At 44.8% G+C, this 15,246-nt stretch overlaps 6 protein-coding genes across 8 annotated transcripts in view; 4 read left to right on the top strand and 2 right to left on the bottom strand.

Annotated features, from left to right (window-relative positions):
• Positions 1-296: 296 nt before the first annotated feature.
• On the top strand, positions 297-2,725 carry LOC105910498 (G-protein coupled estrogen receptor 1-like). Its single transcript, XM_012839224.2, has 2 exons — positions 297-839; positions 1,934-2,725. Exons 1-2 carry the CDS (start codon positions 492-494, stop codon positions 2,723-2,725), a joined length of 1,140 nt encoding a protein of 379 aa, XP_012694678.2. The 5' UTR covers positions 297-491.
• A 462-nt stretch (positions 2,726-3,187) lies between these two features.
• Positions 3,188-4,751, bottom strand: LOC116218807 (titin-like). Its single transcript, XM_031561586.2, has 3 exons — positions 4,611-4,751; positions 4,092-4,205; positions 3,188-3,985 (listed from the first exon to the last, which is right to left on the bottom strand). Exons 2-3 carry the CDS (start codon positions 4,203-4,205, stop codon positions 3,188-3,190), a joined length of 912 nt encoding a protein of 303 aa, XP_031417446.1. The 5' UTR covers positions 4,611-4,751.
• A 484-nt stretch (positions 4,752-5,235) lies between these two features.
• On the top strand, positions 5,236-6,583 carry c23h16orf91 (chromosome 23 C16orf91 homolog). The gene is made up of 2 exons (XM_012839250.3): positions 5,236-5,416; positions 6,124-6,583. Exons 1-2 carry the CDS (start codon positions 5,325-5,327, stop codon positions 6,455-6,457), a joined length of 426 nt encoding a protein of 141 aa, XP_012694704.2. The 5' UTR covers positions 5,236-5,324; the 3' UTR covers positions 6,458-6,583.
• Positions 6,584-7,320: 737 nt separating this feature from the next.
• Positions 7,321-10,241, bottom strand: h3f3d (H3 histone, family 3D). Its single transcript, XM_012839251.2, has 4 exons — positions 10,152-10,241; positions 8,836-8,991; positions 8,462-8,615; positions 7,321-7,842 (listed from the first exon to the last, which is right to left on the bottom strand). The coding sequence occupies exons 2-4, from the start codon at positions 8,961-8,963 to the stop codon at positions 7,714-7,716; spliced, it is 411 nt and encodes a 136-aa protein (XP_012694705.1). The 5' UTR covers positions 8,964-8,991; positions 10,152-10,241; the 3' UTR covers positions 7,321-7,713.
• A 440-nt stretch (positions 10,242-10,681) lies between these two features.
• c23h8orf33 (chromosome 23 C8orf33 homolog) lies at positions 10,682-14,512 on the top strand. 2 transcript variants are annotated; one of them, XM_012839244.3, is made up of 6 exons: positions 10,682-10,830; positions 11,887-11,973; positions 12,100-12,443; positions 12,614-12,704; positions 13,007-13,153; positions 13,546-14,512. In XM_012839244.3, the coding sequence occupies exons 2-6, from the start codon at positions 11,943-11,945 to the stop codon at positions 13,980-13,982; spliced, it is 1,050 nt and encodes a 349-aa protein (XP_012694698.2). In that variant the 5' UTR covers positions 10,682-10,830; positions 11,887-11,942; the 3' UTR covers positions 13,983-14,512. The 2 variants fall into 2 exon arrangements, with proteins under 2 accessions (XP_012694698.2, XP_042559179.1); XM_042703245.1 differs by having other exon boundaries at positions 10,683-10,830; positions 11,952-11,973.
• A 125-nt stretch (positions 14,513-14,637) lies between these two features.
• Positions 14,638-15,246, top strand: part of anks3 (ankyrin repeat and sterile alpha motif domain containing 3) — an 8,440-nt gene continuing 7,831 nt past the window's right edge. For both annotated transcript variants that reach the window (XM_012839225.3, XM_042703244.1), the window contains exon 1: positions 14,638-15,226. The gene's annotated coding sequence lies outside the window, so the exon portion shown is untranslated. The remainder of the gene's footprint in view (positions 15,227-15,246) is intronic.

Raw genomic sequence — 15,246 nt, 5'->3', positions numbered from 1 at the left:
TTTCAAAGATGACTGTCAGCTGACCTTTCTTAGAAAGGAGCTATGTAAGCTATGTTTACAGTCAATAAAACGGGGCAACCATTCCGATTTAAATATCCTTCCCTAAAGATCTGAAAAAAGGTGTAGTGTAGAAACTGCAGAAGCCTACTAGCAAAGGATGTTTCCCGAGTGCTGATTCAGTATCATCAGAATAAGAGAAAGACTGTCCACACACACACAGCCTCACAGGTCTATCTGTCTATGTCTGTCTGTCTGTCTGTCTGTCTGTCTGTCTGTCTGTCTGTCTGTCTGTCTGTCTGTCTGTCTGTCTTCTCACAGAAGGCACAGGGAAGTGTGTGTGAGGGACATCCATCCAACAAACTGAGAAGAGGTGAACTAACAAACTCAAGAGTGCAAGTACACACACGCATGCACACGCTGAGGGGCGAGGTGACAGAGTAAACACAGTCAGCCACCATGTGACATAAGAGGCCAACGCAACTTGACATGGAATGGAGTTTTCGATGACACCCCTACCAAACACCTCCGAGCTGCCCCTGTGGCTTGGCAACGACACGGCTGCAACCGACCTGCTCTCCCAAAACGCGTTTGTGGTGAGCCTGCTCCTCTCCTGCCTCTACACCACCTTCCTGTTCCCGCTCGGCCTTCTGGGTAATCTCCTGATCATGCTGGTGAACCTTGACCCCTGTTCCCGCATGACCGCGCCCGACCTGTACTTCACTAACCTGGCGCTGGCCGACCTGGTGCTGGTGCTAGACTCGCTCATCGAGGTGTTCAACGTCAACGCCCATTACTATGACAACGCCCTGCTCTGCACCTGCATGGCGCTGTTTCTGCAGGTAAGTGCAAACATGGCACTGGCAACTGGAAGGTCCTCCTCTGGCCAGCTCTGTGGTCTGACCGCTGGGTTTAGGTATTACCCATAATTAGGGCTTAAATCACAATATTGGGGGAATAAATCGCAATTAGATTATTTTCCCAAATCGTTCAGCCCTACCCATAATGCAACTCTGTGATAACCAAACGGCTAGCTGTTAGATGTTATGAAAATCAGTGGGGAAAAAACAAAACACAGAATATAAATTGGGATGGGACTGTATCCATCACAGACACAGTCAGCAGAATGTACACACACACACACACACACACACACACACACACAATAGAAGATGACCTTACAGGACTTGAGTGTTCATTACACACACACACACACACACACACACACACCCTCCCTGCTGTCCTCGGATTGACTCAGTGACCCTTCGTGAGAGTGTGTGTGTGTATTGGGTCAGTGCTTGACATGAGGGCCAGGCATTGACATTTGGAGCCAGGCTAGTGACCGCAGGTCATGGGTCATAAAGGCTTGAAGCGATAATTTGGCATGCAAGTCTGAATGCAAAATGTAATGTACGATGAAGATGTGACTAAGGAATGTCTGAACACCTGGTAACCTTGGTAACCTATCTGCAGTACCCTTTCCCCATGGCTTGCCTCTAACTTCGGAGGTGCACTAATAGGTCAATTTATCTCAATCATCTTCTACGGTTCAACTGCAAGGTAGTCAGATATCAGGTATATGTGGGTCCTACAGAGCGTACAGCCACAGAATGCCTATGTGCAGATAGCTGTCTTCCATCGCTGCCTGATGAAAAAAGCATTAACCACGCCAGTAAATCACATTACGAGAGTAAGAGTCCTCTTTCATTTGTATGCTAAACCCAAGACATCAGATGCTACTTCAGCAAAAAGCTGAAGGGGTACAACAGTGTATGATTACTTTAACCCATTGGACTGTCTGTGTGTGTGTGTGTATCTGCGTTTCTTTCAGATAAGCATATACAGCAGTGTGTTCTCCCTGACAACAGTGTATGATTTCTCTAACCCATTGCATTGTGGGTGTGTGTGTGTGTGTGTGTGTGTCTCTCTCTTACAGGTGAACATGTACAGCAGTGTGTTCTCGCTGACGTGGATGAGCCTGGACCGCTGCATGGCCCTGACGCGCCTCTCGGGCCGCGCCATCTCCTCCAGCGCCAGCCTGCGGCGAGCCCGCCTGGCCTGTGCCACCATCTGGGCGGCGGCCGCCCTCCTCACCCTGATCCCATTCGCCGCTGCACACGCCCATCACGGCTGGGGGCAGGGCTTCTGCTTTGCGGGCATGGCTGAGGTGCAGTGGCTGGAGGTAACGGTGGGCTTCCTCCTGCCGCTCTGCATAATCTGCGTGTGCTACACCCTGATCGGCCGGGCGCTCGTGAACACCTGTCCACGAGGCGCGCAGAGGCATGTCCGACTGAAGGCCCTGCGGATGATTGTCACCGCGGTGAGCGTGTTCTTCGTGTGCTGGCTGCCCGAGAACGTGTTCATCGGCATGCACCTGTTGCGCGGCGCCACCGGACCGTCGCGGCGCCGGGGAAACAGCTCGCTATGGCAACAGTATCCGCTCACCGGTCACCTGGTGACCCTGGCAGCCTGCACAAACTCCTGTCTGAACCCGCTGATCTACAGCCTGATTGGGGGAACGTTCACTCACAAACTACGCCAGTTCATCGAACACCACGCACGCTGCACTCACTCCCACGCACCAGGGCAAACACACACCGACCCCGCCTGCCCGCACCGACACCATGAGGAGTTTATGAACAGTCTTGCACAGGAGGCCGTGCCTGAAGGAGAGTGTGTGTGTGCGAGGCTGCCAGAGAGCGTTTTAGACTACAATCAGTGTGTGTGAGACAATCACCAATGCATTACACACATACTGCATGCCAGACTACAGAAACAGCCTCGCAACTGAACAGACGAAGGTGAAACAAGACTATGAACAGACAGTGTGCAAATAAAGTATACTACTTTAGAAATAACATACTATTTCTGACAGACTACAAAGGGATGGGAGTTGCTCAGGAGGGAATTCAATCAACCAGGAATCTCTACATTCCCAACCTGAATATGGCTCCTCTTGACTGTATGTTTTTAAAAATGTAACAACACACTAAACACCCAATGGCCTAGCACACTCAGTGTCTGACGCTGTATAGCGCTACATTATAACAAAACAAATGGAGCTTGCTGATGCAGACAGACACAAGTGCGACCCGACAAGCGATTCAATAAAGCCCAAAGACAAACGGCCTCCAAAATAATGAACTAATCATCTAGACACCAATCTTTGATAAAACCAGGTACACATGTTTCATGGAGTGCAGAGTATACGTACCTCTCCAGTCATCTCCTCCTCCTCCACATTTTGTGCCTCCTCTTCTGGCTTTACCTTCTGTTTTTTTACTTTTTTAGCTACAACCTCTACATTCCCCTGCTCCTCTTCCACATGTTGTGCCTCCTCTTCTGGCTTTACCTTTTGTTTTTTTACTTTTTTAGCTACAACCTCTCCAGTCACCTCCTCCTCTTCCACATGTTGTGCCTCCTCTTCTGGCTTTACCTTCTGTTTTTTTACTTTTTTAGGTACAGCCTCTACAGTCACCTCCTCCACCTCCATATTTTGTGCCTCCTCTTCTGGCTTTGCCTGCACCTTCAGTTTTTTTACTTTTTTAGCTACAACCTCTCCAGTCACCTCCTCCTCATCCACATGTTGTGCCTCCTCTTCTGGCTTTACCTTCTGTTTTTTTACTTTTTTAGGTACAGCCTCTACAGTCACCTCCTCCACCTCCATATTTTGTGCCTCCTCTTCTGGCTTTGCCTGCACCTTCAGTTTTTTTACTTTTTTAGCTACAACCTCTACAGTCACCTCCTCCTCTTCCACATGTTGTGCCTCCTCTTCTGGCTTTACCTTCTGTTTTTTTACTTTTTTAGGTACAGCCTCTACAGTCACCTCCTCCACATGTTGTGCCTCCTCTTCTGGCTTTACCTTCTGTTTTTTTACTTTTTTAGGTACAGCCTCTACAGTCACCTCCTCCACATGTTGTGCCTCCTCTTCTGGCTTTGCCTGCACCTTCTGTTTTTTTACTTTTTTAGCTACAACCTCTGACGTTTCCTGTGGAAATACAAAACCACTGGCATTTAAACACAGACACGCCATAACACCTCACATCCTCTCTTCAGAAATAATGAATTCCAAATACAAGTGCAACAGCCACTACCTCAGTGTCGGTCTTTTTCCTCTTCTCTTTCGCTGGTCCCTTCACCCCTTCTAGATTTTTCATGGTCTTGTTTTTCTTCGTTGAGGACGCGTCACTGTTTGCTTTTACGACCATCTGTATAAGCAAATGTCAATATGATATAATGTATATGGGGCACGCTACTGTTGGTCATACAAGAACGTGAATTATGTTCAAACTTGCTCATCAACAAGCACCTGAAAATTGCGCATCTACCTTTCAACACAAGGCTTTGTCCATATAAACTGACAACGATCCATATGTGGCTATATATCACAGGTATCTTAGCTTTTAAAAAGCACATACATTCGCCCTCGTTAGCTAGCTAGCTATAAACAGAGGTTTGCCTAACACACTGAACTACAACCACTAGGTTGTTTTAAAAAGCTGTTTAAAGCTAAACGAAACCATTAAAAATGATAGTAATGAGTAACAGATGGTTGTCATATATTCCTTTCATAACTCAAACATATGATATATAATAATGAAGGACAAACTTACACTGTGATTTCACAAACCACGAAAGACACGCGTCTACAGAGTAGGCTACTTCCTTGCACAGATCCACGTGGGGAAATAGTATCGAGTTGCACCGTGCACCGTGATCTCTTCACTGATTGGTGGGGGGAAAGCTTTTACAGTGGCAAAGCCTTGAGTCTACAAGGAGGTATTTGCTGTGGATTTGCTTGATGGGACAATTGTATCATCGGTAGCTAAATTAGTTTGGCTTGACTTGAAAAGTAGCATATATTTTGTTTGCATTTTGTATCAAGTTACTGGCATTGGCATTTTTTGTTAAAGCACATTATGTATCGAGATGGAAATACTGCCCTTAGAATCTAATGACCTACCCTAAAACAGCACTATTTTGCCTGAAGCGCAAATGTTGTTCTTGAAGTAAGATCATATACTGTGTGGTCGCTGCATTTTGGATTGTAAATAAATATTTGCAGTACGCCAGCAACATTTCTGATTTATGTCTAAGCAAATGAAAACACATTCTTCATGAGCCCTCTGTGAAAGACTGGTTTTACGTCATTTACAGCGACTCTGTCTGAACAACTGCCCGACAGGTGGCGGAATTGCTGCTTTTTTATTTCAATTATTATGAAAGCAAGAACGTGTTCGCCCTTATTTCCTCCGGACATTATATAGCGATGCACAACGTTACATGACCTGAGAATACCGACTTGGATGAGATGAGAGGATCTCACCATGTCAAGAACTGGACACCGTCTTATCTGTAGTTTGACACGCTATCGGACGTGTCAAGGGATTTTTCTGAATGGAGGTCATACAGTGCCAATGTAAGTAAGGAAACGTGTACCGTAGAATTAAAGGGTATGACTGAGGAGTGTATGGATGGGACGCTCATGTGGTCATGTCTGATAGCTAGCTAGGAGTCATCGTAACTGACTTTGTACAAATGCTTTTTAACAGGTTATGTATAAGAACAAAATAGCTAACCTGCTGTTGTATGACTAGGAAGTATGTCTGAAAGTGTCAGTTCTTTACGAAGGTCTGTAATTGGGGGGTTATTATGTTAGCTATGTGGACCTAAATTAACTTCTCCTCCCTGTTTCCTGAAGTTTTCCTGACCTTGGAGACTTATTTAATGAAATAGATATAGAAGGCAATATATTACGCTTGTGAAATTATTCAGAGGTATCAGTACAGTAGTTCGAGTAGTGTCGTTGGTGGTAGACTTGCTTCCACACCTGTTAGACAACCCCAGCATCAATTTAGGTTGCGTCACTGAAGGGCTAACTAACGTAACACCTTTGTTTACACCCCTTACAAATAGTGATTCATCTTGTAACTTTTGCCTCTCAAATAAAATTTGAACTGGTTTGCCTGTATAAGATATATTTTTAATGTTGAGGGTCGGTATTAACCAGGTGTAATTGAATATCCTTTCTAGACCGGTATTTTCATTTAACCTTTTTTTTGTGTGGGGAGGGAATGGCATATTCATATACTTACATGGTTACGTGACTTTTTTTATTTTATTCAGGCACCCCATCTCAGCGCGCAGCCTGTTCGTTTCACAACAGCAGTGCGCGCAGTCGAAGAGTCCGTCCGACGATGATGACGAGCCGGCACCCCAGCCCATCAAATTCTCCACTAGTAAAGCCAGTCACCGGAGCTGGAGCGTGGACCGCTCGCTCGGCAGTTCTTACGAACGACCGTGGTGGAAGGTTCTACCGATCAGTGTGATTGGGATTGGATTCCTACTGTGGTGCCTCTTCAGGAAGGAATCAGAGATTGACAAGATGCTGGAAGCACAGCTTCACGAACATTTCCCCGATTTGTCATCCGATGAGGACAAATCGGTTAAACCTAAATAATGAATGTCGTACAGCTTTAATTTTTATTGATGAAATATTTATTGTTTTTCTTGAAGAGCCAGCGGTTGTATTACCAATTCGTAGAACTGTGTCTGCAGAAATATGTTTAATATGGCCGTCCTCATACGTGTTCCCAGCCGAATCAACTCAGAAATGGCAAAGGAAAAGTTTGCTGGAGCCATTTGTTATTACATGGTAGTTGATGAAGGCATACTTTCCACCAGAACCTGAGATTTCATCATGAATCAAATTGATTTAGGATGCGATCTTGTCCCTCTACACTGACAAGGACCGTTCATGCCTTGTTTTGCTTGTAATTTACATTTGCTGTTATAGGGGACAATAAAACAAGCTTTTGTGGCAATTACCATTGTAAGAGGGTTGTTTTACTTAACATTTACCTTTTAAATGCTTATTTGATTTAAAGCCACATTTCGTCCACCTGATTAAACAAGTTCACATCTGAGCCATTTTCAGGTTCTGTAAAGTCACTCATTCGATTGGACTATTGGCTCCTGGACGCCCTCTACCACCTTTAGAATGTACTGCAGTCCTTTAGTGTAAATAAGTCAAATGGCTTTGGATTGATTTTTTTGCTACTGGGATGAACTTGGAGTCTTCATTCTGAGGCTTGGATAGCTGTAGGAGCATGAGGTCCCAATCTTGTGCAGCCATTTTTAATATTAACCCTTGAACTTTAACACAAGGGTGTAAGGGCAGGGTGTTTTGCAATTAATAGAAATGTTTCAGGCAGGCCAACTGGCATCCACTCAAATCTTTTTGGAACAAGGTTATAGCATGCAATGTGAACAACGGGATCAGAGTTCAGACGAGACATCAGCATATGTAATAAGAGCCAGAAGTGAGGTAGTGGAACGTTTATTTACAACCAAATGGCCACAATGGAGGAAAAAAAATAAAAAATAAGACATCTAGTTCACCCTAATTCATGCAGACTACGCTACCAGAAGTATACCAAAAGTCTAAAATAGAAAGTGTAAAATCCTGAGAGGAACTTTAGGAATGTTCTGCACAATGCTGCCTACTTGTAGAACTGAAAAATATATTTATATATACCCACAAGTTCCCCCGTCCCCCTACCCTTTCTACCAAACATTACAAAAAATTAAAACGCAAAAAAACTACAACAAGCATTTGTAGTTCAGATTTAAAGACTTACCCCATATGCCTACCCACCCCCACCCCACCCACATCACCCATTTAGAGAAAAAACTGGAGTACAAGTAAGAGTGTTCTTAAGCACGCTCCCCTCTGATTCGCCGTGCCAGCTGGATGTCCTTGGGCATGATGGTCACGCGCTTGGCATGGATGGCGCAGAGGTTGGTGTCCTCAAAGAGACCCACCAGGTACGCCTCGCTGGCCTCCTGCAAAGACCAAAGATAGTGAGAATTAGTGCCACACAAACACAGTTCATCCCTCCATCGGTGTGATGGGGCAGGGATGGTGTGCACACTCCTACCACTAAATGTGATTTGACAGTATACCAAGAGGATTGCCTCTACTCTGCTTCCAACATTGAGACCCTCATCTAGGCTTCACCAGTGACAGAGCCACCACCCCCCCCAAACACACGAAAGAATACCACTGACTGATCCACCTAAGGATAGTATGTCTGGCCTCAAGTCTGGTATATTTATCAGAACCCACTTCTGACAGCATGTTAGTTCTTACTAAACTAAATGGGTTGAGTCTTTAACTGGAATGGTACAACTGAAAAACAAATCACTCTAAAACTAAAGTTGCGCACGCGCGCACTTCAGAGTTGTGTTCAGATACTTGTGAAAAGCTGCAACCAATTTCAGGTCTATGTAGAGCTAGATGTGTTCCTCACAGCTTAAAGGCCAATCAGACCTTGTTGATCTGCTCTGATGAAAGCACAAAATCAGCCAGGACCACCTTGACAGAAGTGGTGCAGCTAAACTGACAAACACAACTTGGCCCCAGTAGCCTGTATGTGTGCATGTTCAGTCTCTAATACTTTACCTGCAGGGCTCCAATAGCTGCACTCTGGAAACGCAGATCGGTCTTGAAGTCCTGTGCGATCTCACGAACAAGACGCTGGAAGGGCAGCTTGCGGATGAGCAACTCAGTGGACTTCTGGTACCGACGGATCTCTCTCAGAGCCACAGTTCCTGGCCTGCAAAACACAACCACAGACTTAAGTCAACACAATAATTAAAGAGGCCAGTTCCCATACATTTAAATCAAATTTTATCTCAATGTCTTCGGTCAGAGAACAGACGGATAAATGACAATACTAGTTGACAATACAACTTTAACGTTATGTAGCCATCCAAAAATGAATGAGGAGGCAGTGAAATGACTAGGTAAGTGTTCGATTTAGAATTAAAGCTTACCGGTATCTGTGGGGCTTCTTCACTCCACCGGTAGAGGGGGCGCTTTTCCTGGCCGCTTTGGTGGCCAGCTGCTTTCGCGGAGCCTTGCCTCCGGTGGACTTACGGGCGGTCTGCTTGGTACGTGCCATGGCACTGTCGCAACTGGACTGCTCTCAGCTATTGGAGGGGTAATCAAAATGCAAAATATAAACATGTTAGACTAGGAACAACCGGTTGGAATCCCAGTTACATGCCTACTTCAGCTGTTGCAGTTATGTAACCACAACGTCCTCAATGCCCTCCGTTTCTTTCTCTGCCGATTATCCATTCTCGGCGGGGTAGCGGGGGTGGGAGAAGTGCTCGTTGATAGTGTTGCCAGGCAAAAACCCCATGACAACACACATGCACACACACTCCCCTTCGCACACACACCAAAGACAGGCGGAGGGCGCCATTGAGGCAGCTAGCCAAAACTGCAACCTCTTAGCATCGTCCCACTTAAAAACATAAAAAAGTAAACAACCGTAAAATAATTCACCTCAATAGTTCTTGCGCGGATCTAACGAAAAAACAGTGACATTCAGTATACATAACAAACGGTGGATACAGTGAATCTTCAACGGCATTTCGTGTTAATGCGGGTACAATGAGCGGTCACTCGAAAATTCGAAACGAATGCAAATTTGGCTTGAGGCTGTAATAACCATCTCTGATGGACCCGTTTTTCGTGTTTCATTGACAAGTAAATAATTATATTCTAGCGTCCAATAGAAATAGGGACGAAACGCTCAACAGTAACGTACAATTTGGCGGGACAAAACCCATTTTAAAAATATCAACCGAAAATATGTTGCACCCTTCGGCCACCATTACACGACAACCAACACACACGTTTCTCTTCCATTCGTTGGGTATTTTTGTAACATGGCGTCCTTGCCTAACAATCCCACTTCTTTGTCTGACCAATGTTCATGGACAGCAGAAGTCACACCAACAACACGTTCTCTTTCAAAAGAGTTACGATACGTTCAGAAGTAAAAGTGTGGTATATACTGTATTGTACAAACACAAGTAGACGTCGAATTAATCCCAAGCATATCATGCATATGGTCAGCTAATGAGCAGTTCAGACGCTTGTAGCAGCTTGCTAGCAGCCTAGCTCCCTACGTAGCTATCCAAGTAACCCCTTTCATTCAGTTAAACACGTACTTCTGAACAGAAGTCATTACTTACAAAAGAAACATGTTAAACATACTTAGGCTACTAAAATATCAAAAGTTACTGCGATCGGACAACGTCTTCAGAGAAGAAACAAGAAGGTATCGGTTATTACTTACAAGGATTTGCTACGGTCAATCCGAAAAGCCAAAACAAGCTATATCGTTGAATGGGTTGACGACTACCCCCTATTTATATGCCCAATGACGTTTCCACAAGAGACTCCGCCCATGCCCTTGCTCATTTGTTGAGTCGGTATGGCATCGAGTTATTGACAGTTCATACTGAACTGCACCGTGAATGTCTCATGTCTTGATTATACAGTTTGCTGAAATAAAACACTCCCTTTCAAATTTCACAAATTATATCGGCTAGATATATCCGTGGATGTTACAGGTTACAAACGCTTTACTGAGAAACGTAGGCTATTGTGAGGGCTGTCGACATTTTGCATTAAGCAAGCCCACTTGCTGACATTTCTCATCTGTGTTAGGGCATCTTAAAATGTATTAGGCTACATAACAGTGATCTTGTCATGTATTTTCTGTGATACTTCATAAGTACTCAGAGCGCCCCTGACCTTAAGTAGCCTACTGCCCCCTGGTGGACAATGATATTGATTAACCGGAACCACTTTAGTTAGAAACTGTCGGGAGGGGGAAGCTTAATGTTGCACACTGCGCTAGAAAAGGCATGAGTTCGTTTACATGCTGAAAAGTACTGACTGCTATACTGTCGAAGTCTTCTAAATGTTGCTTTTAAACGTGGTTTTCTGAAACCGGATCAACGTTTGACAAGGTACAAAATAGACTTGAGTAGGAATGAAGCTGTTGGAGTTATGTATTAAGTAAGAAAGCTGCCGAAATGCAGTGATGGGCAAGCTACTTGATATGTGTAGTGAGCTAAGCTACAAGCTACTCGCCAATAAATTCAGCTTCACTACACAGAAGCTACCACTCATAAAAATGTAGCAAGCTAAGTTACAAAAACCTGTCTAAAGTAGCTTGATAAATTAGTAGCTACTTTCAGTTAAACAAACTGCATGCCAAGTCAATGCAATGTTAGTGATCAACACAACTGTCAGTCAGATAAAGGCTAAAATATGTTTAGATTTATGTATTGAACAATAGCCCAATACACAAAAAACAAATGCATGAGTTTACATATTAACATCACATGAGTTTACAAATTAAACTTGGCTAAGAACTGTCTCCGACCTCTGTTTAGGAAAACAATCGTGACTACCACTACCATCATACAGCCTTATGTGTGTGTGTGTCCGTGTTGCCAACTCCTCTGTGAGGAAACTAGCTCTCCCAAAAATCGCCAGAAGTCGTTAGATGACGCATGACGCACAATATGCAATTCTGAGAAGTAACATTTGTGCACGAATACAAAGTTCTGATATTTTGCCCGCAAATACAAAGTTTTAATAGTTTGCTGTTATCTAGTCAGACTGGCCGCGCAGCCGCTGTGTGAATGGAGATGAGACGATGACAGCCCTCGCTGTACTCAGCTCTCGTGAGTTTGGTTGTAACGTGAATTGCAGAAAGGGATATGTGAGATGCTTTTTCAGTGCTTTGTCAACACAATAATCCACCAAATGACAAAAAACATCAGAAATGTCCAGGAGAAATTAGCTTTCGAGGACGCTACTGCGCTACTTGATCAATAAAGGAGCTTAGCTACTGAAAAGTTACTTGGTTTTGTAAATAGCGACGTTACAGTCAAGCTACTGGCAAATGTAGTTAAGCTAGTAGCGTCGCTACTGCCCATCACTGCCGAAATGTGAGAATCAGTATTAAAGGTTCGGTTTCCATGTGATCGTAATTTGCGTGTCTGGTGTGTCCACAGCTGTGAACCTTGTTTTCTTGTGTAATTCTTTTGGCGATCCGTCCTGTGCAACCCGCATGACGAAGACACATGAGGAATCGGGGTCAGGTCTGTCTCTAGTCTGTTTGTACATGTAAACAAGCTGTAGTGTCAACTTTTTACTCAGCCGATATATGTCTTGCTTAGCCGTGTCGACATGATCTAATGTGTTCTAATTAACGTTTGTGTTCGCAGGCTTCCACTGGACGCGCAGTGACAACTCCTTCAGCTTCAGCTTCGTTCCTGAAGGAACCTCTCCGGTGTCCCACACCGCAGCTCCTGCCTCGGAGACGCCGCCACAGGCGTCAGGATTCGCCTTCAACTTTCAGATCCCCGCGGGATCTGCATCTACCACCATGGAGGTCGCACCGACCTCTGTCTTGAACACTGAGGATGCGTCTCAAAGCACAGGCCCACCACCTTCATCTAATCCCAAGAAAAAGAAGAATAATAAGAAGAAAGGGTCTGGTGCAGGAGGAGGCGAGTGTGAAAAAACAGCTGGACCTCTTCCGGAGTCTCAACAGGAGAACTCTGAGTTGGTAAGAGTTCACAGTGTGCACATTACACACTCACTCACTAGGCTGATTGAACAGCCTAGTGATGTGTCCAAATTGATAATGGGGTGTGTGTGTGTGTGTGTGTGTGTGTGTGTGTGTGTGTGTGTGTGTGTGTGTGTGTGTGTGTGTGTGTGTGTGTCTGTGTCTGTCAGACACCAGAGCAACAGCTGAATCGGGAGTTGGACTGGTGTATAGAGCAGCTGGAGTTAGGCCTAAGGACACGGAAAACCACTCCAAAGCAGAGTAAGTTCTAGCGTGTGTTTTTATTCTCATGTATACCTCTGCTTGGCATGTATGCGTTTTTGATGTGAGTAGCCTACAGTATGCTTCACATATCAACAATATGCTAAAGAAAAACTGTTAGTTTGTTACAATTAGTCTGTTACAAACAGACTCCTGGAGGGTAAATAGATAATCATGCAATGTGAATCACTATAGAAGACAACAGGGATAGTGTGGAGTAAAATATATGAGGTAATGAGCATTGTGTGTGTGTGTGTGTGTGTGTGTGTGTGTGTGTGTGTGTGTGTGTGTGCCATGGTTAGCCGAGGAGGCCGTTCGGGCTCTGAAGACCCTGCGCAATCCCAAAGCTCCATTGGTCAAAAAGAGGCAGTTGATGCGTGCCGTTGCCGGGGACTACCGCAGCAAGATGGAGCAGGAGAGAGACAAGCAGTTCAAGCTGATTCAGTCCTGTAAGTGGGAGACCCTCTAAAAAAAACAAGCACACTTTCTGTTGATTTAGTTGATTTCATCCACCAAGTCCAGGAGCCCTTTGGTGTGCTACTGGCAAGTGTAGTCACACAAACTTAAAGTTCAGAGTAGTTGGCAGTCTGAGGATAAATGGCCATTCAGACTACAGACTACTATCAGTTAAGTCTTGTTAATGTAAGTCCTCACACCATATGCAAAATTGTATTAATAAAAAAGTTTAAACCGAATAAGATAAGAATCAAGAAGTAATTGGGGTCAAGAACCCGGGTCCCCGTGGGCTTTCAAACCCGATCATGGTCGGGGCTCCTGCTTGCGCCACACCTCCCCTCAAGGGTGGTTCTGACAAGATTATCTGTTTTTGTTTCTCTTTTAGCAGTCAGCTCAGCGTGGGTAAAGACTGTGGCTGAGCCAGCCCCGAAGTCCGTCTTCCACCGAAAAACCACCCCCAAAGCTGCACAAGCGCACACATCCACACAGAAAACCCCTGCAGCACAGACGCAGCCAACGCTACCTTCAGACAGCACAGACACCTTCAGCTTCAACGTCCTTCCTGAAGGAAGCTTTCCACCGCCCCACACAGCAGCTCCCGCCCTGGTGACGCAGCCACAGGCGTCAGGATTCGCCTTCAACTTTCAGATCCCCGCGGGATCTGCATCTACCACCACGAAGGTCGCACCAACTTCTGTCTCGAATAGTGAGGATGCGTCTCAAAGCACAGGCCCACCACCATCATCATCTTCATCCAATCCCAAGAATAAGAAGAAGAAGAAAGGGTCAGGAGGAGGCTCAGCCAACACTGAAACAAAATAGCTGGACCTCCTCCAGAGCCTCAATAGGACAGCTCTGAGTTGGTAGGAGGTTACAGCTGAGTGGTTGTTTGAGCTGTTGTTTAAGACCCTGCGCAGTCCCCCGGCTCCACTGGTCAAGAGGAGGCAGGTGGTGTGTAATGCGGCAGGCTACACTGCCTTCAGACAGCCAGACTCAAGATTCACAGGGGTTTGTTTTTAAGCCCTCTCAAGAAAATGCTTTAACTTTAGCTTCCTGTCTTCAATTATAGGTGGCTGGACCATAGTTGAATTCTATGGCCAGAACCATTGTAAACATTGTCTGTTGGGCAATAAATAAAATGGAATTTAGATGGTTGTGAAAACAGGGAAGGCGTTGCTATGGAGATGGAATGTCTTTCCTAGAGTTCTGAACACAACCATTGTGACTTTTTTTTTTCTTGTTTTGTGTGTGAATGAATACTCAAACACTTGCATGTGGACTGAGCCTTTTATTTTTGCGAAAAACAATTGTGTATGAAGAATAAACATAAATATCATGGTGATAATGAATAATTCTGTGCCCTGTTCATTTTCCTTATTATGACCTCTCAGTACTCTGCTCTTGCTTATTAGCCTACCAAACCTTATTTTTTTTCCCCTCTGCTTAACCACTCCCCCGATTGCGGAGGTTGCTATGGTGATGACGACAATTTACGCAATGAGTTGCAATCGCATCCTTAGACAGTTAGTAATGTTGTCTATTCTTAGTGCATCAGTGTCAATGGTATATGGTTATAGTTATGGCTATATACTAAGCAGAGGCTTTATCCAACCTGACAAAAGCAATTCAATTTTAATTTGTAATCTATAGCAGGAGCCATACAGAGCACTACTCTTACCGTCAGTGGCACAGCTTACTAGCAGCAATTGCACATTTTCAGAAGTGCAGCCTGACCTACAACGACATGACAGACTTTCGTTTGGATTACTACTAAGAGCCGCAGTCCAAGTGTCCTATGCCTTGGTGTCATCACTTCACAAAGTTTGGAGGGGATCATTTGGTGGTCGCTGGCGGAATAGAGATTCATGGGAACTGTAGTAAGTCTTCATAAGTAATGTCCGAGAGAATTCCGACCACATAGAAACGAGGACTACAACTACCAGATGTTTGGTCCGGAGTTTCTGTAACAGAGGTGCAACAACTCCGAGATCAACCCCGATATTCTTTGGATAGCCGACTTGTAATCACACTTGAGGAGTACGAAGGTCTCATAAACAAACACCACAGTAAGTTGGACATCTAATGA

This window comes from Clupea harengus, chromosome 23, assembly GCF_900700415.2.
Source record: "Clupea harengus chromosome 23, Ch_v2.0.2, whole genome shotgun sequence".
Classification (NCBI taxonomy): domain Eukaryota; kingdom Metazoa; phylum Chordata; class Actinopteri; order Clupeiformes; family Clupeidae; genus Clupea; species Clupea harengus.
The sequence above is the reverse complement of the archived record's forward strand: the minus strand, read 5'-3'. Positions and strand labels throughout refer to the sequence as shown.

Bases quoted from the DNA above. Each gene is read 5' to 3' on its own strand.
- LOC105910498 (XM_012839224.2), top strand. From the start codon at position 492: ATGGAGTTTTCGATGACACCCCTACCAAACACCTCCGAGCTGCCCCTG. The intron at 840-1,933 runs GTAAGTGCAAAC...TCTCTCTTACAG, and splicing joins GCATGGCGCTGTTTCTGCAG to GTGAACATGTACAGCAGTGT.
- LOC116218807 (XM_031561586.2), bottom strand. From the start codon at position 4,205: ATGGTCGTAAAAGCAAACAGTGACGCGTCCTCAACGAAGAAAAACAAG. The intron at 3,986-4,091 runs GTAGTGGCTGTT...GTATTTCCACAG, and splicing joins GGAAAAAGACCGACACTGAG to GAAACGTCAGAGGTTGTAGC.
- c23h16orf91 (XM_012839250.3), top strand. From the start codon at position 5,325: ATGTCAAGAACTGGACACCGTCTTATCTGTAGTTTGACACGCTATCGG. The intron at 5,417-6,123 runs GTAAGTAAGGAA...TATTTTATTCAG, and splicing joins GGAGGTCATACAGTGCCAAT to GCACCCCATCTCAGCGCGCA.
- h3f3d (XM_012839251.2), bottom strand. From the start codon at position 8,963: ATGGCACGTACCAAGCAGACCGCCCGTAAGTCCACCGGAGGCAAGGCT. The intron at 8,616-8,835 runs GTAAGCTTTAAT...TGTGTTTTGCAG, and splicing joins AAGAAGCCCCACAGATACCG to GCCAGGAACTGTGGCTCTGA. The intron at 7,843-8,461 runs GTAAAGTATTAG...TGGTCTTTGCAG, and splicing joins CAGCTATTGGAGCCCTGCAG to GAGGCCAGCGAGGCGTACCT.
- c23h8orf33 (XM_012839244.3), top strand. From the start codon at position 11,943: ATGACGAAGACACATGAGGAATCGGGGTCAG. The intron at 12,444-12,613 runs GTAAGAGTTCAC...TGTGTCTGTCAG, and splicing joins AACAGGAGAACTCTGAGTTG to ACACCAGAGCAACAGCTGAA. The intron at 12,705-13,006 runs GTAAGTTCTAGC...TGCCATGGTTAG, and splicing joins GAAAACCACTCCAAAGCAGA to CCGAGGAGGCCGTTCGGGCT.